Source organism: Drosophila yakuba, chromosome 3R (genome assembly GCF_016746365.2).
Source record: "Drosophila yakuba strain Tai18E2 chromosome 3R, Prin_Dyak_Tai18E2_2.1, whole genome shotgun sequence".
Lineage (NCBI taxonomy): Eukaryota > Metazoa > Arthropoda > Insecta > Diptera > Drosophilidae > Drosophila > Drosophila yakuba.
The window spans coordinates 29,559,191-29,580,670 of record NC_052530.2 but is presented as its reverse complement, the minus strand read 5'-3'; the positions used below and the strand labels follow the sequence as shown (position 1 = coordinate 29,580,670).

At 46.8% G+C, this 21,480-nt stretch overlaps 3 protein-coding genes across 3 annotated transcripts in view; 2 read left to right on the top strand and 1 right to left on the bottom strand.

The window, feature by feature from the left end:
* The window catches only part of LOC6538955 (5-hydroxytryptamine receptor 1), a 60,126-nt gene extending 51,090 nt beyond the window's left edge, over positions 1-9,036 (top strand). Inside the window, exon 2 of the mRNA XM_002099422.3 lies at positions 5,219-9,036. Within this exon, the coding sequence (XP_002099458.1) occupies positions 5,607-7,307 (1,701 nt within the window). The 5' untranslated portion in view covers positions 5,219-5,606 and the 3' untranslated portion in view covers positions 7,308-9,036. The remainder of the gene's footprint in view (positions 1-5,218) is intronic.
* A 4,027-nt stretch (positions 9,037-13,063) lies between these two features.
* On the top strand, positions 13,064-14,094 carry LOC6538954 (high affinity copper uptake protein 1). The gene has a single exon (XM_002099421.4). The coding sequence runs from the start codon at positions 13,147-13,149 to the stop codon at positions 13,969-13,971; it is 825 nt and encodes a 274-aa protein (XP_002099457.1). The 5' UTR covers positions 13,064-13,146; the 3' UTR covers positions 13,972-14,094.
* A 1,179-nt stretch (positions 14,095-15,273) lies between these two features.
* LOC6538953 lies at positions 15,274-18,236 on the bottom strand. The gene has a single exon (XM_002099420.4). It carries the CDS (start codon positions 17,721-17,723, stop codon positions 15,297-15,299), a length of 2,427 nt encoding a protein of 808 aa, XP_002099456.1. The 5' UTR covers positions 17,724-18,236; the 3' UTR covers positions 15,274-15,296.
* Between the last annotated feature and the right edge of the window lie 3,244 nt (positions 18,237-21,480).

Sequence of the window (21,480 nt, the reverse complement as noted above, 5' to 3'; positions counted from 1 at the left end):
ACTCGCAGGATCATGAGCAAAGGCATGAGCCACGTTCGTCCGGCAGCCTCATAAAAGTCAGCACAAGTGAGCACCAGTACGAGTATATTGAGTGGAAAATTGTGGGCCAGCGATGCACTTTGTTGCGATGCACAAATGCAGCTGCTGCATTTTGCTCCCAGCCGGATTAGATTGCGTTAGATTACAGCATCGGTATCAGATGTCCCTTGCCTTTGTATCTGAAACTGGGATTAAATGGGTTCTTCTGTGAGCAGGGCGAAAAATCAAATCGATTTCAATTGGGCTGGTTGGTCGTGGTGGTGAGCCATTACATTGATTGAAGCCCAGTACGTCAAGTACGTGGTTCGAGCTGGAGGCCAACAAGTTGGAAATTTGCCAACAATTAGCAGTTGTGATTCCCGCCCACAATGTGCTGAAAGGGGGGGCGGCAGGACAATGGACAATGGACAGTGGGCAATGGACAATGTGCAAGGACAAAGGCGACACATCAACGGAAATATTTCCGTAAATAAATGTGAAATGGTATTTTTTATGATGATGTCACAGCGCGCCAGAGAAATAATTTTAAAACCAATAAATTGTGCGAAGGAACAAGCGACAAGAACAGAATGAGCTATAAAAGGGCAACAACAAATGTTTGACTTGACAAAACGGGCATTTATGTAGGGAGCATAAATTCCTTTGGCGGGAATCATCGATGTTTCTTTTTTTTTCGGGGGCGATGTTTCATATGGCGCCATAAATAATCAAATGAAAATAACAAAGGACTATAAGACGCAGCCAAGAAATATGCAAATGCTGTACGGAAATGTGGATATGGGGAAATGGGGAATGGGGAATGGGGAAATGTGGCCATGGGGAAGGCAAAACGTATTCCGTGTTGTTTTCCAACAGGAAACGGAAAAGAAGACGAAACGACACAGGCCGTACCCGCAATTTATGTAAAACTCAATGCTTTATTACGTCGCACACGCGGAGTAGCGCGCCCTCATATGCAAATCATATCACTCATACGCCCACGTCAACTTTAAATGCAAAAACATTATCAAAAATGAAACAGCAGTGAAAATGACTGAGCCAGAAGGATGCGAATTCCTAAAGATAAGCAAATGTTTTTGTTCTGCCTCTCGTTACTACACATGTTTTGTGAACAAATTTTATTATGCACACAAATAAACAGGCAAACAAACACACACACACACACACACACACCCGAAAAGCCTACATATGCCAGGAATGTTACACGAACTCTTGTCAAACACTCTCAAACAAAATTAATGGCAAACAATGATCCGCTCATATTTTCCACTTATGTTGATGCTTTTTCCTCCCTGAGCTTCACTTTGGAAAAGCGCGGGAAATTCCATTTAAATTCCAAAGGATATCCCTACGTTTCTAAAGGCTTTTCGTCTGAAATTCACAGACTGCTCTAAAAATTCCTGGAGATAGCTGTTAATTTTAAATATTTAAAATATGTATTTAATCAAATAGTAGTAATCCAATGAATATATAAGCCTTAAAGTTCGCCCTCTGATTGCTTTCCGTTTTTTGTTGGCCGGTGTAAGCCCACTGGCATAAATATATGATTCGAAATCAACGCATTCATTATTTATAACCACGGCAAACGCCGAGCGGAAAAAGTGTAAGGCAATGTAACCAGCAACAGCTTGACACATAAACATCAAGTGCGCAAGAATTCACCCCTCGGAATCCCTTTTCCCCACAGACAGCCAAAAAGTGCCCCAAAAAGGGGCGCCAATGTCGACAGCGGCAATTTAAAATTGCTGGCTTTTTAACTCGCATCCATTTACAGCAATTTTGTGAGCTCTCGAGACGAGACGTGTCCCTCGTGTGATGTGTCAGGTTGAAATTACATCGGGCACTTGGCGAATGGGCAAATGGCAAAAATGCTGCAAGGATAACGCATGCGAGTGGGCCGTAAATAAGCAGAGTCGAGGCCAAAATTGAATGCGGAGCTTGAGAAATCAAATTTTATGACTTTGTAATTGAAAAGCGCTGGCGAAGCATATGAAATGAGTGGGCCAACAGGGCGCATACGCAACATCACGCACTCTACGCGTTCAATGCTGAGATTTAAATCTCCTGCGGCTTCATTTTCGCAGTTTTTTGTCTCTTTAGCAAACTTACTGGTGGTTTAGAAATGTATTTTCTATAATGACTTGTAGGCATCTAAGAAGACACTTGAACTCCTTGTGCAAAAACTTTTTATACATTTACACTTTTAAGCTGGCAGCTTAGTATCCTTTTACAAAAACATGCTGCATACTTTCAGGCGGTTTCTTAAAATGCAAAAAGCATTTTGCAACAGAAGCAAAAGAGATTTAAACTACAACTTCAGTTAGGTTTTGCCTGATGCCTAAAAGAGCCTCTCGAGGAATCATGTTTACACAATAGTATTCACTGAGCTGATTGGCCGAACATTGCGCATACGACTAGTGGGCCGCACGGATTTAATCTTCTGAGGCTGGCCGCCTGCAATTTCGCCATGTTTTTTCTGCGGATTTATTACACTCTTTTTGCTGCCTCACTTTAGCAGTGAGTCACTTGCCCTGTGACTTTCGCTGCTCAGCCACAAATCTGCTTGGCTTTAAAAATGCTCTCTTTCTGTGTGTGTGTGTGTGTGTGTGTGTGGTAAAAAGCGAAAGAAAATCTTAATGCGCCAGAGTGGCGGCGCCAAGCCAAACCAAACCCCATAAAAAGCGAGGCTGGTGGGCTGGTGGGCGGGGCAGCAGACCATAAACTGCAACCATCAACTGCATCGCATTCGCATTCCCTTTCGAGTTTCGCAGTTCTTTAGTTTTTGAGTGGCTGCTGTGGGGGATACTCGAGCGGACTGCTTGAAACAATTGCGGCGATATCTGCAAAAATTAAGTTTACGCTCGCTGATTTTAAAAAGCACTTTATGCGCATCCAGCTTTTATCTTTTTCCCTGGATGAGCTTATTTGGGGGCGATGGCAGCTTAAGGAGCTGTAAGCGTCAGCGGGGCCATAAAATATATTTTGTGTTAACTGAAAGGCGAGCTAGTAAATCCGCAACACAGGACTTAATAAGGCAGAGGGAGAGGAAGAGGGTGGCGGCATAAATCTAAATGGAAATCTTCGCAGTAAACTATTCGCTGCCTTCCAACAAAGTGTAGCAGTTGGCCAACTAAAATTACACTTGTTTAGCAACTGGGTTTCCCCCCAGATTTCCACATTTCGAGTGGGATTCAGCTGCTGAAGAGGGCCTGTCAGCAAAGTCGAGCGGATGCGGCAAACCTCAAGACGCTGCCGCAAAAGCCAGAGAAACTGCCAAATATTTGAAAAGTTCCCAGTCCGCAGGAGGAATGCCAAATAAGGCGGGGTGGGTGAGGTTTTCCTCTCTGGCTGAGCGAAAGTTGCCCGTGCAGGACGAAGGACATAAATATTAAAACCTATGAATATTTACGCCCCTGTCAGCTTTGGCAATAATACAAATAAGGCCACTGCCAAACAGAGGAGGCCTTTCTCTCTAAGCCTTAGCTGCCCAATCGCCTACCACGCGCCCCCCGAACGATTCATAATTAAATTACATTATTTATGTCCTGTTGCCAGGAGAATTCATCCGGACAGAACAGAAGAGGACAGGATAGGACAGGAGTCGCAGCTTAAAGCGGCTTACGACTCGCTATTTGCTGACCAAATAATTGGGCCATCTTGTCCCCTTGATTAGCATAATTAACACCGAAAGTCACTCGAGCGCAGCCACCCGCCAAAAGCAAATAAATTCGAGTGCATTCGCACAAGCTGGAAAACATGGCAGTGTGGCAATCACGAAATGAACTCGTGCGCATTTCGCAATTTCAATTGCCGCACAATTTCCCGCTAGAGATGAATTTTCCCAACATTTCAAAACCAAGCACGGCAATGTTTTCTGTTCTGCTATTTATCATTATTCCTGGCCGATTAGTTTGCAGGTTTTCGTGTACATGCCTCTTTGTTGTTCAACTTGTTTAGAATTCAGTGACACGCGGAATGTTTTGGGGCTATAGATTGTCAACTATTTTCAATGCTTAAATTTAACTGGCTTACAGTTTAACAAAAAAGTACAGTTTAAAGAATGTACTTACTTAAAAATGAAAAAAAATGTATGTAAGCTGTTGTTTAATTATAGACAAACACTTCAAATGGGAGATTTTTGTCAGCTACTTATAATTCTTAACTGGTCAAGAGGCCACAAAGTTTTGGGCCCCAGGGAATAGTTGTATAATGATGCTGAGCTCCTGGTTCCATTTCTTGCCCCTCAACTTCCAGTTACCCACAATCCTTGAGTGTAACACCTGGCGCACAGGTGTGGCAGTGTCTGGCCGTCTAGACGTCCTTGGCTCCCTTTCCATTTTGCCAGATATTCGTGGCTCAATTGCCACTTGGCCGCCTTCAATTCAATAAATCGCGCAGTGAGACATACGAGAAAGGGACTCGCAAATGGCGCTTTAAAGCGCCATCTCAAATGTTCTCGAATGCGAGAGGTTCGACGACACCTTCGAATGCCTAGCAATGGAATTCAATTAGGGAGAAATGTATAAATTGTATTTCTGCGCGCTGCTTTTCCAGCTGCGCGTCCTTTTCCGCCAGGACCACTGACCGCAAAGGGGAAAAGGGCGAAATAAATAAAAATGCCAAACGGAAGCGGCCAACGAAAATGGCCGCAAGAAAGGCGGAGGCGCCACCGCCTTTTAGCTGCCCTTTGTTTATTTGTTTCGCATTCCGAAGAGCGTCAAGTGCTGGTGGGCGTGTCAGGCGGGAGCCAGCAATTCAATAATCAAAAGAAGTATGAAAATTAATACAAAAGGACGAACGACAGGCTCTGATGATTCACCGCGTGGCTGGGAAAATGGGGAAATGGGAAAACCATCTGCTGATAGCCGCCGGGCCATGAAAACGTGGCTCGCGGTTTCTTCTCTCTATTATTTTCCTTTTTCGCCCATTGTTTCATTGTTTAAAAATTTTCTCTGGAAAATGTAACAACTGTGACCATCATTAGGGCGACATGTGCGTGTGTTGAGTTTGAGGTCTTTGTGTGCTTGGAAAAGCGACGAAGAAAGTTGAAAAGTGTAGGACGAATGACGCCCCTAGGCCCCTGAATTTTATGCGAATTTAAATGTAGTCTTTAAGACGCTGCCATTTTCACTTTATAAATCCAGCTGAGTAATGAAATTCCTCCCCTTCTGTTTTGCAGCCCCGGCGACAATCACACGCAATCACACAGTCTGCGAAAACGACTGCGGCAAGCCACAGAGATTTATTGAAAGAGATACCCGGAGTACAAGGCATAAACGTCAATGACCAGATCAACTGGTAGCCGCAGGCAGCGTTTTTATTAAGGCAAACGCCTTCGCCCACATAAATTAGTAATCAAGCGACGCGGCGGCTCGAGGCGAAACTAATAAGAGGGCTCTATTTTTATTGAAATTATGATTAACGACATGAGTGCCGTAGTAAATCGCGGCACGGTGGCGTATACACAATGATGCTCAAGCTCCAAGAGGCGATTGTGCTGGGCAGCAGGTCAGCACTGGGTTGCTCATACGCCGCGTTAGCCCGCTGCCACCATTGAAAGACTGCCGATGGCTTTAACTGGACAGGACTGGCGGCGCCAACAGAGCCACCGCCAGCACAGAAACCACAGAGGCCAGGGAAACCACCAGAAACTGATCTCCACCGCCACGCTGACGCTGTTCGTGCTCTTCCTGAGCAGCTGGATAGCCTATGCGGCGGGCAAGGCCACCGTTCCCGCTCCGCTCGTGGAAGGCGAGACGGAGTCGTCCTCCTTGCAGGACTTCAACAGCAGCAGCGCCTTCCTGGGCGCCATAGCCTCGGCCTCCTCGTCGGGATCGGGAGCGGGAGCGGGCTCAGGAGCGGGCTCGGTATCGGGCTCTGGTTCGGGATCCTATGTCCTGGCCTCGATGAACAGCAGCCCCATTGCCATAGTCTCGTACCAGGGCATCACCAGCAGCAATTTGGGCGACAGCAATACGACCTTGGTGCCCCTATCGGACACTCCCCTGCTCCTGGAGGAGTTCGCAGCCGGAGAGTTCGTACTGCCCCCGTTGACGTCCATATTCGTGAGCATTGTGCTGCTCATCGTGATCCTGGGCACCGTAGTGGGCAACGTCCTGGTCTGCATAGCCGTGTGCATGGTGCGCAAACTGAGGCGACCATGCAACTACCTATTGGTGTCCTTGGCCCTCTCGGATCTCTGTGTGGCTCTGCTGGTGATGCCGATGGCCTTGCTGTACGAGGTGCTGGAGAAGTGGAACTTTGGTCCGCTGCTCTGCGACATCTGGGTGTCCTTCGATGTGCTGTGCTGCACGGCCTCGATCCTGAATCTGTGTGCCATCTCCGTGGATCGATACCTGGCCATCACAAAGCCCCTGGAGTACGGCGTGAAGCGGACTCCTCGGCGCATGATGCTGTGCGTGGGCATCGTGTGGCTGGCGGCGGCCTGCATCTCATTGCCGCCACTGCTGATCCTGGGCAACGAGCACGAGGACGAGGAGGGCCAGCCCATCTGCACGGTGTGCCAGAACTTCGCATATCAGATCTACGCCACCCTGGGCTCATTCTACATACCACTCTCGGTGATGCTGTTCGTCTACTACCAGATCTTCAGGGCGGCGCGGCGGATTGTCCTGGAAGAGAAGCGCGCACAGACGCATCTGCAGCAGGCACTCAATGGCACGGGATCGCCGTCGGCCCCACAGGCTCCGCCCTTGGGCCACACGGAGCTGGCCAGCTCGGGCAATGGCCAGAGGCACAGCAGCGTGGGCAACACATCGCTCACCTACTCCACCTGTGGCGGGCTGAGCAGCGGCGGAGGAGCACTCGCAGGACATGGCAGTGGAGGTGGGGTGAGTGGGTCGACAGGACTGCTGGGCTCGCCGCACCACAAGAAGCTGCGGTTTCAGCTGGCCAAGGAGAAGAAGGCCTCCACCACGCTGGGCATCATCATGTCGGCCTTCACCGTCTGCTGGCTGCCCTTCTTCATCCTGGCCCTAATTCGTCCTTTCGAGACAATGCATGTGCCGGCATCGCTCTCGTCCCTATTCCTCTGGCTGGGCTATGCCAACTCCCTGCTGAACCCGATTATCTACGCCACCCTCAACAGGGATTTCCGCAAACCCTTCCAGGAGATCCTCTACTTCCGCTGCTCCAGTCTGAACACCATGATGCGGGAGAACTACTACCAGGATCAGTATGGCGAGCCTCCCTCGCAGCGCGTGATGCTCGGCGATGAGCGGCACGGGGCGAGGGAGAGCTTTCTCTAGGCCCATCCACGAGGACCTCCCACCCGGAGGAAGGAGCCCATCCAAGCGAAACTGAGCTGCTCGAAGGGTCTTCCCTAGGTTTCCGGATGAAGGCGACTCCTCTGCTCGACACACTCACACACTTAGGTATATACACTGGGGTGTGCATCTTAAGCAATTAGAAAATGGGAAAAGTAGGCTCTGTCGGTATAGTTTATTTAGCAGAAATAATCATTTATTGTTAATTGTCTATAGATTATTTTCCATTTAATTTCAAGATGTCTTGAAAAGGGTTACATTGATTATAGACCCATTGACTCAGAGAAGAAAATGTACGGAAAACAGAGCACATATTACCTTTCCCCGCATATTGCCACCCCAGTGGCACACACACACACCCACCCACACACATGGATATTTGTATGTAGTAGTGCTAGTAGTGCGTATCTCTGTATATGTGCACCCCCCCAACCCCCTGAACTTGCAGCCAAGTGCGAATTGTAGACGACTCCTCTAAATGTAACTTGTTGTTGTAATTTTAAATGTAGAACTAAGCAATCGACGTGGTACGTGCCACACACACAATCACACACACTCACCAATCCAATCAAACACACACACACAGACGGTTGTAACTGTGACAGGTTTCTACGGTTCCTTTTATGTTTCGAAAACAATCAGCACCGGATATGAGACACAATCGTTATCGAATCTATTGATACCTCCCCAAACATGAAAATCCCCATCCCAAACATTTTGCCAGCGTAGTTAGTTGATTTGCGATACTCAAACTGAGCCAAAAATTAAATTTACAAACTGCAGATTGCAGCCAAATTAAGCCTACTGATTAACCTAGATATATTTACGTTTTGAGCAAGAAGCTATCCACTGTAAATACCCAGCCACCTGCGGCTCTGTCTATAAAGATATATATATTATATATATTTAGTAAACATATAGAAAAGGTAGCCTATATATATATATATGTACTATATACACTGTGCGGCTCAGGCTGCAGCTCAAGTGAGAAGAACTAAATTGTATTTTGTATTTTGTAACTTTCTGCATTAGTCTTTTGTTGTATTTTGTATGAAAAGTCACGCCTCTCTGTGATACCAAACATTAAGCATTACTTTTATGTTTAGATCGAAGCTGCATCAGACGTAATACAGACATACCTAACATATAGATCTAGTCAACTAAGTGTGCATGTTTTTATTGTATGTGTATGTAGCACTGCGAGAAGTGCATTATGATATTCGCAACAAACAAACAAACAAACAAACAACCAACCAAAAACAATGGAAACTGAGCTATTCGTAACTTGATGAGATAAACTATCAAACTATTTACATAACCCACACGCATATACTCCCACACACACACACCCACGTAACTGAAGTGAAATCGAAAATGGAAAATGGAAAATTGAAAACGGCAATCGGATAATGAAAATGAAAATGAAAAACAAACAAATGTAATGAAAACAAGGGCAAGCGAGCATGACAAACTAAGCGAAGCTAATTATACGCAACCGAACTAAAGTTCATTAAAAAAAACAAACATCAAATATTATAATTAAAAACAAAAGCAAAAACAAAAACAAAAACCAAGTAATTGAGAATACAAACAAATACAACTAACATCACTTTTCGAGTGAAGCTTACAAAACTGCATTTGAAAACTGTTTTCCCAACAAGAAACATGCGGAAATTAAGGCATCAAATAAAAGGCAACCGTATCAATGTAATTCACCTGCTCCTGAAGTTTTACTCATGTTTGGGGAATTGTACATTTATTGTTATTATTTTATTCTGGGTAAGCTATGTTATTTAACAGCTTGTTAAAGTGTGAAAACAATTTATTTTGAAACATGCCTTTCAAGTGTGTTAATAGACATTTCTTGTAGCATGTCAGACTGTAAAAGCACTTTAGTTGCACTAATAAATTGAGCGACAGGTTTAACTTTGCAGGATTTATAAATGCGCATTGCAATCAGAACTTAATTCAAATGCAGCAAATGCGAATTGCAGCAGCTGCTGCCCGTTTTTGCAGCTGAATGTCAACTGAAAGTGCAATTCAACGGACTGGCGGCCCAAAAAACATAGAAAAGCAGCTGCGATCCACTCTCGGCAAACGTGCAAAACGCACACCGAAACGGAAACGGAAGTGAAGAGCGAAAAATGGTAAGGGGAAAGCCAGTGCAAAAGCAAAAGCAAAAGCAGAAGCAGAAGCGACGCCAACAACCAAACACCATCAAACTAAGGAACATCTGCGGCGGAAGTCCTCGAAATGTGCGAGGCTGTATGCAAATATCTGCACATTCCCCAGTTCTCAGTGCTCAGTCCACTTTTTGTGTGGCATAAACAAGACAAGCGGTCCTAAGCAACCGAGATTCCAGGAAGCAGAGCTCCCAAAAAGGGTATGACAATGACAAAGTGAGGCGGATCTGACGGCGCCAGCACCAGAATCAGTTTCTCATTCGCAAAAAGCAGCACACCAATTTGACAGAGTTTCGGTATGTTTCTGGCGATACACGGCAAGAAATATTAACGATTCTCACTTGGGGTACATCTGGAACTGTAGTTATAGGCTATAAATTTAGAATCAAATGTAGAATTAAGTCTTTGAGAAAGTTCAAGTTAGGACTGCAGGCAATCAGTAAAACAACTCATTATGTTTTACATTCTGCCCAGACTTTGTTTCACGTGCATCTCGAGCTCCTGGCTGCCTGCTGATAAATGATGATTTTACGCCCGCTCCTCCGCACCACAGGACACATGCTAGGATGCCACTTTATGAGGCAGTCGAAAAAAAAAAAAGAAAAGGACACTCGGCGAGCACAAGGCCACGCCTTCCGCCTCGGATGTGGACGGGGATATGTGTTTTCGGGGCGCTTTGCTACGCTTTCAGTGCAGTTAAGCGGATTTCTGTATTCAAATAGCTGCGTTCGGCACGCGAAAAAGTCCCGAAATGGCAAAATAGCTGACGAGTGCAGTGAAATTGTGCTGCAGCCGGGAAGCGTAAAATTTATCGTATTGCCAGCAGTAAAGTCTGCAGTTTTACGAGCACTTTTTCTGTTAGTATTTGTGTGACACTAATGCGACGTTTATGAAACATCGGGAATCGACATGAGGGCCGCCCAATGTCCTTGAAAACTTTCCTACACATCTTCCATTTAATGCCATTTTTTTGTTTAGAAAAAACGCTTATGAAGCTGCCTGCAGTTGTCGGGTTCGTAGCTCGTAGCTTGTAGCTCGTAACGGTAGAGTGTTAACAAGCACTTGCCACATAAATCAACAGACAGGACCCTTTTTTTTGGCGATCCTGGGAAACAATAAAAGCCAAGGCGAAAGTGCGAGGCACGTAGCGAAAACCCCAATTGAGCCCAATTTCCTGTGAGTGGCACTCTCCAGTTTTCCAGCTCCAGCTCCAGTTTTCCCATTCGGATGCCGGTGAAAAGGCCGCCAAAGTGGCTAGATTTGTTTCGATAACGCAATCGAAAATCGATGACCCTCCCCCGGCGGCCAAATGCCAAATGCCAAATGGCAAATGCGAAATGCGCTGCAAGGTAATACGACAAATTTCCAAATGTGTTTGCCCAGAAGAAATGGGCTCCGGTTTCAGCAATTGACTTTCGCCGCATCGAGGGATGGCGGCCCTTGATGTTAAATTTAATAAATATCAAAGCAGCATCTCCACGAAATGGGAATTTAATATTTTCTGTGGGTATTAAATGGCTGAGAGCGGCGGAAATATGAAGTGTAATCAAATGTTATTTACTTCTCGTACTTCTGTGACAATAATCCAAGGAGGACGTCTTGTTAGCTGGGCTCCTTCATTAAAACTTGCCATCATTGTCAAGTTAAATATTGCGTATCCGCCGGGTAAGCCGAGGGCAGCCCGAAAGTATGCAACACGCACACCTTCGGCTTTGTCAAAGTGTATTCAAAACAAGTTATGTAAATTATTTCGAGCGCTAACAACTCCATTTCAACGTTGAGCGATAGGAATCTGGGATCTTGAGGCTTTTCCCCTTGCTATACCTACCTTGCTATAATTGTGGAAAATGTTTTATTAAATGCCGTCCTGCGGGGATTGCGTCACTTGCCCGAAATAAATGAAGGCACGGGAAAAAGTGAGCCCAAATGTCTGAGAATTTGTACAAAATTAAGTTGATTAAATGGACTTAGCAGCGCGATTACACGCAAGGCTGCTCCGGCGGGTCGCAAGCACTTCGTTTTCCTTTTGGGCTCCCAAACATCCAAACGCCCACACATTTGGCCAACATTTTTCATTCGTTCTCGGAATTCATGGCGGTCGCTTTGTCCAGTGCCAGGGGAGGGGGCGGCAAAACTTTGACCATAGAAATCACAGTCACCGGGGAGCAGTCGGCTTTAGTCTCGTTAAATGCCGCATGATTAACGCTTTGCTCTACAAGACAATTGATAAAGAATGGAACGAATGGCGAGTCTCGAGGACCTCGAGGAGCCTTAAGCCGTGCCGGGCATCAAAAGGAATTACATTTCCTTGGAGCCAAGGACTGCAAACAATGGACACTGCAGCTTAAGTAAAGGGTAGCGACAGGCTTTCCGCTGAACTGGCCAACGTAAGGGGATTTCCCTAATTCAATTCTAGTTTTAGTATGTTCTGGGAATGACAAATGTCTGCGAATTCTTAAAAATGGGTAGGTATGCTATAGGCAGACTTAAACACCTTACAACTTTCTTGTTCCACAAATTACACTCATTTATTATTGCTGCGTTTCGGCAGGGTATTTGACGTGCTTCCAATCCTAGTTACACCACTCCCGCTTTTCTTCCGTCTCGACAATTAAGGTCTGTGATTCTGGGCGCAAGCGGAAGTGCTCGAGCAGCCATAGAAAAGCAAAGCATTTAATGCAGGACTCACTTTGTTGCTGGGTCTCGTCGTGGGTTTCTTTGTTTTTTGTGTGGGCAAAAAACAAAACACAAAATAAAAGACGACCGAAAGAAATTACACGAGCCATGCTGCGATGGCTGCTGCAGAATTCGCCATGATTAATGTGCTCCTGCACAAAGGAGCCGCATTAATGGGCGGTCAGCGAGGCGTTCCCAGCGACAGCTAGTGGCTTCATTTTAGCAGAAAAAATCAGGAAAAAGCAGGAAAATCGGTGCGGATTCCCCCCTTCCCGCCAGCCAAGTAGTACACTCCCAGAAAAGCGAAAGAGATTGCAGCACGTCTGGCTGAAAAAATCATGCTTCGGCAATCAGCGACTGGCCCATAAATTAACGCGGCGTATGATTAATATTCGGTGTTAGACCATCTAATGGCCAACTCGTGAGCAATTCAAAGTACTAGAGTCGGTCTGGCAGTGTACGATCTTAATTTCGCCGGCTGCTGACGCTTAAATCTTTATTAATATGCATGGTTGGGCCGGAGGATTTCGGTGCAGCTCGTCTCATTCGAGTCGAGCCGAGCGGCGGGTGAAAAATGGATTCCATTAGTGCCAGCAAATTTGCTCGCTTGTCCCGGCCAGAAAACGACGAGTCCTGGACGGAAACTGCATTGATTTCGTGGAACATGGACCGTGGAACGTGGCACGTGGCATGTTCTGCCCGCCTGTCAATTATGTTAATGATACAACCGAATTGGCATTGCGCTGCGGTCGAAACTCGTCACTTTACAGATGGGCATAGAAAATCTCTGGAGAGTGGCGGTAGTTGGGCGATGCTCAATCTTGCCAAATGGTCAATAAATTAACTCTGATGAAGTTTTTCAGAACGTACTGGAATTTTCAATCTTTCAGAAAGCTGTCACTTAATTGTCGATCGAGCACACACAAACTAACAATAACAATATTTGCCACCGATGTTCGACCATGAATCACCATGGAGTTGATGCCTCAGAGGGCCATGTCCACCATCACGGTTCCCATGGATCCGCGGAACCTGCTCCACCGACTTCCGTCCACGAAGGACACCATTCACATGACATGAGTCATCCTGGCAGCCATGGCGAGCTTACTAAGCACGGACACCACGAGGGTGGGGGCCATGACATGTCCATGGCGATGTTCTTTCACACTGGCGATGCGGAGACCATTCTCTTCAAGTTCTGGCGCACCGAGTCCGCCATGGCACTGACTCTGTCTTGCCTGCTGATTTTCGTGTTCGCGGTGCTCTACGAGGCCCTGAAATTCTTCAGGGAATGGCTGTTCGCCTGGGACAGGAAGCGTTTGGCGGGCGGAAGGGATCAGTATAATCCGCCGAGAAGATATCGCGAGGCCAACTACAACTACAACCAGCCAACGTATCCGCCGAGGATCAACCCACAATCCGGTACCCAGATCTACGCCTACCGCCCAAGGGCGCCATCGATGCCGCCTCTTCAGCAGCCGCTTCAACCGCCAGGACCTGGCTCTCCGCAGCCGCACTCCTCGCTGATCCTGATCCCGCACACTCATCAGCACATCCAGGAAAATACTCCACCCGCTGGCAGAACGTCCAAGCTCAAGGTCTATTGCTCGGGGATGCACATCCTGCAGACCTTCCTGCACGTCCTGCAGGTGCTCATATCCTTTCTGCTGATGCTCGTCTTCATGACCTTCAATGTGTGGCTCTGTGTGGCCGTTCTGCTGGGCGCCGGTGTAGGCTACTACATATTCTGCGCCTTCAGGACCAACGTCCAGGAGCACTGCAACTAACAGGGAAATGTATGGAACAACAATGGATGGCGAAACGAGACGAGCTGTCTAGGAGCCCTGCTAATGTGTTTTTCTAATTAAAGCAAGCAGTAAAAATCATAACGGCTTGGGTAGCCGGCCTAATTGTTAATGTTTATGGCTCGTAAAACAATGAATGCAGCATCTTCCGCTGGCGAAATGAATGGGCATTTGCAGAATGTGGCTTTTTCTGTTCGGCAACAGGGCGTATGCGCAATCCAGAGTTGCCAAAGTGAATGCTGCGTATTTTAACGCGTTACTCGGATATTTGGATATTTTTTTGTGTCGGCAGCTTTATGGTTTGCCCGCATTTACGAGCGAAATGCCCACATCCCGTGTGTTTTTGCCATACGAGAGGGCTGCCCAGGTGAGCCAAGGATCGAAGGAGCTAAGGATGCTGCCGCCGTTTATTTGACCGTGTCTGCCGCTTTCATTACGCAGTAATTATGAGGGCGATAAAGCAGCGCCGTGTTTACATTTCCACACAGGCACAAACACGGACATGGACATGGACATGGACACGGATACGGATACGGAACTGAGAAGGAAATGGCATGTAAATGGAAGGGCTGCCGCCATTGTTGTCGGTCAGTTATCGGCGTTTCCACTTTCAATTAATATTTTAATAAGCTGACTTTACGCCGTTTTCGGAGCGGATAACGCAATTCGCTCCCATGCACACAGTATAACTTGCGGGATGAATTTTACACGGAGATTTCGACGAAAACCCTTCGTCAGTTCACCAGTTCGTCAGTTTGTCAGCTTGTCAGTTTGTCAGTTTGTCAGCTTGTCAGTTCGTCAGTTGGCCAAAAGGCAGAGGCGGCTTTAATAATTCACCCACAAGCGTGCAGGTTTACCTTAATGGGCATGTGCGCCCAGAACTGCCCATTTGCAAGTCCCTCGAGGAAAGTGACTTGGCCAGGAGCAAGCCCATCCACGGAAACGGAAATGCAACGATGCATAACAGGTGTACGGACTGACTGCTCTGGGCCCAAGTGGTAGACCAACTTTAATTGGATTAGGCGAACAACTTTAGCCAAAGGTTATGAAGCAGTAAGCCTAAAGAAATTAAAGGAAAACTACTCAGCTCTCAATATGTAACAGATTAAAGTCCTTTAAATTATTTATAGAATTTATAAGTTCACTTTTGTCTTCTTAGGTTTTCCTTTGATTGCCCCTTATGTCGCATAACCACTCCTAAGTGAACACAGCCGCAATCAAATGCGATGATTTGCGAACAACACAAATTACCCAAGTGGAACTAAGTACTGAAAAAAAGGCATATTTTTGTAATAGTTGGCCATTGCTCAGTTGACAGTGTTTACAGTGAAGCCCAGGTCGTGGAAATGGGCGGGCAAGTAGGCTAGAAAGGTCTCCTCGGTTGCCAAATTGCACAGATGGGGCTTCATGGCCGAGTAGAAGACCCTCTCCACCTCCATGATGGCTTCTAGGAACTTGTTGGTATGGCATTCCCTGTACTTCCTGCTCAGCTCGCGCAGTTTGGCCAAGTCAGTGAAGTTGTCACCAACCGGCTGGGAAGGTATCTTTGCGAGGTTGGTGTGCATCATCCAGATTATTTGATCCATGACCAGCTTATCTCTATTCAAAATCTGCTCCTTTTCGGCATAGGAATAGCGTTTTCCATAACGCAATCGTATCCATTCGATGAGGTAGGGAACGGAGTGGACATCGGGCAGGGTGGGCAACACATATCTCTTGTCCTGGGCCACCTTTTCCAGGCCCAGCCTGAGCATCTCCTTCATCAAGGGAATGTTCTCGGGATCGTAGAACTCTTGGCCAAAATTCAAACGAGAATCGGACTTGTTCATTTTCGCCGCCTTTTCCCTGTGCAACTTTTGCAACTCCTTGTGAAAGGTCTTAACATCCCGCGCAAAAACCCGCTTGGCTGCTCGGTCCACCAAGGCATCCAGGGAACCCTCTTGCTCGCCACTTAGAGCCGCACTGAGGTACTGAACATCATCGTCGATGGCTCTTACAAAGGCCTCCTTCAGACGCAGCCGCTCGTCGTCCAATTGAGTCCTGTGCAGCGAGCCAAACAACTCGCGATAGTTGAACCTCGCGCAATTACTGCCCAAAAGTCCCAGATCGAAAAGCTTGGGTTCCCGAGCAGAATGAGCGCAAGAATTTGTATCCATTTCGAGATCTGAATCCTCCCTTTCATTCCCTTCGGAGACGCAAGTTTCGAGGAACTGCATTAGGCTGCTAGGTCGATGTTTTGTGGCTTGCATTTGGGGTAAACCCTTTTGGGGGTCGAAAATGTGGCACTTGGCGCAGTGTGGAGGCTCCAGTTGAAAGTCGGGACAGCCCTGTACGATGGGCTTCTCTCCCTTCAATAACCTGACCATGATATCGCGAAAATCATCCCTGCTTTTTCTAGGACCGAGCACAGGTGCTTCCACCACCACTTCAGGCTTCTTAATCGATTGCGTTTCACTTCCAGACTTTCTTGACTTCGATCTCGACCTGCTCCGCTTCGATTTCGATCTAGATCTGGATTTGGTTTTGGTTTTTGCCTGGGCTCCGCTCGTTAGTCTAATACTACTACTTTTGAGTCCATCACCAATATAATTTTCAGTGGAACGTTCTGCCTCGAAGCTCAGGCACCTTTCTTCGCCGAAAGCATCACATCTGGTCTCATTATCATCACAGCCTCCAAAGAGCTGCTTCCTGGTGGACGCCAGTCTGGCCCTGGCTGCCATTTCCCGGAACTGCTTCAGGTAGCAGGCACTCATTTCTTCCAGCTCCTGGATTACCCGCTTACGGTTTCTCTCCTCCAGCCTGTTTTTCGCTTCGATGAGCTCCTCGCACTTTCGCCGCTTCATCATTTCCAGCTTGTCCTTCAAGGACTTCTCCATCTCCCGAATGTACTGATGATGGGTACACAAGGATTCCACGTCGCGCGTGGGCAACGAGGCTGCCTTGAAGGACTTGAATATGCTGTTAATCTCCTCGAAGATTATGGATTTTCCCACCCGGTGTGCCTCGTTCAAGGTGTAGCTGCCAAACCAGCGGGACCAGAGGCAGGCTTCGATGGGCTCCTCATCCATGTGAAATAGAATGGCAGCCGTGTCCGGATAGTCGGAGAGCAATCTTCGCACGTGTCGCAGCTTGCCGGGAATATGGGGTTCCTGGAAGTAGGGCGACAGAGGTGTCACAATCTTCGCCTTTCTGGCCAACTCCCTTTGGCGCTCATCCTCCTTTTCCTTCTTCAGCCGCAGATTTCTCTGCCTCAGGGCGTCTGCTTTATCCCTATCCGATTGCGAGGAGTGTGGCAGTGGCAGCCAGCGGTCCAGTTCCCGCAGAGTGGGAAAGAGGTCCAGCCGGAAGATGGCCGTCATGATGATCTGCTCGTTGACGCTGTAGGTCTCGCCGTGATTGGGTGTCTTGTAGCACATCTCCATGAGGAACCAGAGGAAGGCCAGATCATTGCCACGACTCAGTTTGATCACCGTATGCAGCGATTGCCACGGCGGAGTGGGATGCAGTCCCAGTTTCACCATCAGCTTCGCCACATTCGAGGTCGTCTTCTTGTCCATATTTTCCCTCAGCACATCGAACAATCCGTTTGCTGCCGCCATCTGGGATTGGGACAGTCCGCGGTACCAGCTGACTCCCCTCTGAGCCGCCGCCGCCTTGTATCCTTTCACCGGCGTCAGGTGCTCCAGGATGCGGCGCCATGTGCGCTGGGTGACCAGATCCTTGTGATTCTCCATTGCTGCTACAATTTGGTGCTTTGAATATAACCAACTTGTTGTAAACCGATGAAATAGAACATTTAATTTCTACAAGCCCAGAGTTGTCAATGTGTAGTGTGTCGAAAACCAAAAGCAAACATTTGATATATTTACTCCTCTTTCAGTATATAGAATTATTAAAGCTGGAGTCAGCAATCTGGAGTTCCTTAAACCGCCCATTAATTGGTGGCCCTCCCTTTCCACATTGAATGATGTGGAATGGTTTCAGGCAATCGCCAGCTTGGTCTTATGATCCAGTGAAGTGTTTACATCTGCCAGTGTTGGCTAAGCACTTCCACAATGGCCGAAAGATAAATGATTTCGCCGGCATTTTATTTGGGCCAGTCCCAGTGACGCCTCGTTCTGGCAGCGCACGAGGACACACACATCCTGAATTCGTCACACGGCTGCTGGTCCTTCCATTAGTGTCCTGCTCGGCTATAAATTGCCTCGCGTGCTCGTGTCGCCAAAGTGTTTGTCTCCCATTTTCGGAGACCGAGATTTTCGGAGGCGGCGCCCCGACGAGTATATCATTAATTTATTAGCAAGCCAAATAGGAATGTTTTTACTTTCACGCACGCCCGGTCGGTCGGTCACACACGTGTTTCCCCAGGACCTGCTCTCTCTTTGTTTTGCCAAGTGGCACGGGGCATCCCCACAATTAGCCCAAAATGCCGCAGGATACGCTTCCTGTTCGCCCTCTTTGATACGCCGCCATATAATTTATGACTTTGCACTGTCAATTAAATTCTTTGGAAAATGACAGTTTTGCCATTTGCTGACATCGTGATACTCAAACCCTGATTTCGTATTCCCGCTTTCTCGCATTCTCGGTTTCTATTTCGGCAGTTTCTATCCAGGCAGGTCGCCCATGATTTATGCATCTTTTCAGACACGGGTTCTTCCTTTTTTGGAGAGCGGCTCCTGCTGCTGCTGCCTTCGTCCTTTTTTCGGGATGTACGCATTTGGGGGATCCACGCCTGCAGAGTTGTTTATGTTAATGACCCCAACTTAGGCCCAGAATCTGCTCCTCTTTTTGCGGCCACTGGCATGTGTTCCTTCTATTCCATCCAGATGCCAGATCTTAATAATAGATACGGCTTGCATTGTCAGGTGGAACTTATCGCAACGGGCATATATCAAGGAAATTAAAGTGGTTCCTTGACAACTTTACCGCCTTCTTCGACTGCTCCGCATTGCGTGACCACCACATTGTGGGTTACATGGGGTTGATGATAGCGTTGTAGTTACCGTGTTACCGTGTTACTAGTGAACCCGCAACCCGCACATAAAACGAAATGCCCATGGATTTATGGCAGCTCATCGGTTATTGATGTGCTTGCGAAAAAATATGTACACATAAATGTATTGGGGCACTTTTTAATATCGCTCATACCCGAGCTCTTTACTGGTTTTATTCGGTGGTTTTTTTTCTCTGGCGGAATTGATAAACTTTCCCTTTTCGGGCAAGCGATTAATACGAACGTTCGAGTTGCACTCGCAGTCGCAGTCGCTTCCTTTGCGACCAATTCGCTTATTTATAGAATGAAGTTGGCCTTGCCGAACTTGGGCATCCAATCAATCATTCCGAAATACTTTATTGCTTGCGATTGGATTTTGGATTTTTTGCAGCAGCAGCTTTAAAAGCACATCAATTCACCACGTTTTATTTACTGGCTACGACTTGAATGCCAGTTGTTGCTACAAATTATTCACATTTTGTCAATTGATTAAGTAGAACAAAATTAAACATTTAAATTGCTTGCTAAAGGTCAAAGGTCAAAGTGTTACATACATATCTTCTTTCGTTTTAGCATTTGATGTCCGTTCACAAATCAGATCTTCGCGACCTGCGTTTTCCCCCAAAAAGTTCGCTCCAATGAATCGGCAGCTTGGCAGACCCTTCAGCTACACATATATACGTAGTATTTATAAGCCCAAGATATAGAAGCCAAAGGTGGCAAGGATTTTCACGGACTGGTGGCTTGAATCTGGTGGCTGGAATCTGGTGGCTGGGAACTGGGAACTGGGAAATGCCGCAAGCCTGGCTTATGCTAAGTCGTCCAGCGTTCAAGCGACTTTATGGCGTCACGTGCTCTGCGCCGGGCCGACTTCAGTTGGGATTATAAAATATATATATGTATATATATATGTATATTTGGGAATAGCTGGCGGCGCACTTAGCTATCTTGAAATGGGTGAAATGGGTGAGCGGAACTAGGAAGGATATTGGCAGCGCAGAAGGGGATATGTCTCTCTTGACAACTCGCATTATTCAGATACACACAGCTGTAAAAGTGAAAGCATGTTCGCATATTTTTACCCCTTGGCGTAATTTAACGAGCTCCTAACTTTATGTTTGTTTGTCGTGTACACATTTTGTTTTTATTGGGGCTCGCAAGCAGCTTCCCTGCTTAAGTGAAACATTTTTAAAGGCGCACATCCTCCGTTTTCCCTTCTGCCCCTCAACAGTTTTTTGGTTAATGCGAAAAAAACCCCGAAACACGAAAAACACGAAAAAAAAAGAGGAGGCAGTACTTCGGCGGGTGCAGGAATAATAACTGGCATTTGCTTGTTGCTCCTGTGCGTCCTCGAGTTCGTCCTTTAGATCCTGTATCCTGTGGTTGGTATACGAAACCCCGGGGCTTTCGCAAATGCACGATGCTTAACTTTTTCGCCAGAACAACTTCTGTTTGCTGTGCGCCATTTGTTTATAAATTTAATTTGTCTTAGCAAAAAACAGCGACGACTTGTTGACTTATCGAGGGTGAAGTTTCCATTTTCCTTTCGGTTTCCCGCCTTTAATTTTCCAGCTGGCAAATGTGTTTTGCATATTTGGCGTGGATTTAATGCAAAAGTAAATGGGAATTCATAACCGAGTTAGCAATGCCAGTCTCTGCTGCTCAAAAATGTACAAGGCTTCCAATGCGCTTACTCAGCAATTTTGTAGCCAACTTATGAGGCAAGTATACACCGAAAAATAAACATGGTCTTCGCATATGCATAGTTTTGGGATATCTTTGAAGGGCTTCCAGCCAAGTTCTATATTGAATAGCTCTTGAAAGTTTGTGCATCGCTATTTTCCTTGCAGTGCAAACACTTGAGCCGAACAATGATTTGTAATATACAAAATTCCCCTGCACTTTTGTGAACTACCACACCAGAAAACCACCCACTTTCCCACCCACCCAATGTGGGTATGTGTGTTGGCTTGTAGGTTTTTGTGCCCTGGAATTTTATGCGTTATTGAATTTCACTTAAAGACAACTCATGCTTGCTTACTTACACAATCTGGAGGCGTGAGAGGTTAGCAGGCTGGGCAATGTCACTTGAGCCGGCCCATCAGAACTCAGACCTCAGACTTCGGACTTCGGACTTAGTTTTTGTCTTTGGGGACTGTGGGATGTGCTTGGCATGTGCATGGTCCACTGGGAGAGGCTGCCTGAATAATATTCATATGCGAGTGGCTTCAAAAGTTTTAAAACTCTTTATCACCCGAAACTTGACGATGCGCCAAGTGTTTGCTACTCATTAGAAGCTCGTAGCAGCGCAGATATTTGACCAGGTAAAGAGCTGAAAGTGTCGGAAAGTTGGAGGCCAATTAGAGAAGTAGCCATTATATAGACAGACATCTGCGTGGATATTGGCCAGTTGGCTTTGCTGACGGGAATCACCAACGGCATGCGAAATGGCTGAGCATAGAGCATAGTTTCGGGCCAATTGACAGAAACGTCAA

What these genes read in the sequence shown, in the direction of transcription:
- LOC6538953 (XM_002099420.4), bottom strand. Translation starts at nt 17,723, where the DNA reads ATGGAGAATCACAAGGATCTGGTCACCCAGCGCACATGGCGCCGCATC.
- LOC6538954 (XM_002099421.4), top strand. Translation starts at nt 13,147, where the DNA reads ATGAATCACCATGGAGTTGATGCCTCAGAGGGCCATGTCCACCATCAC.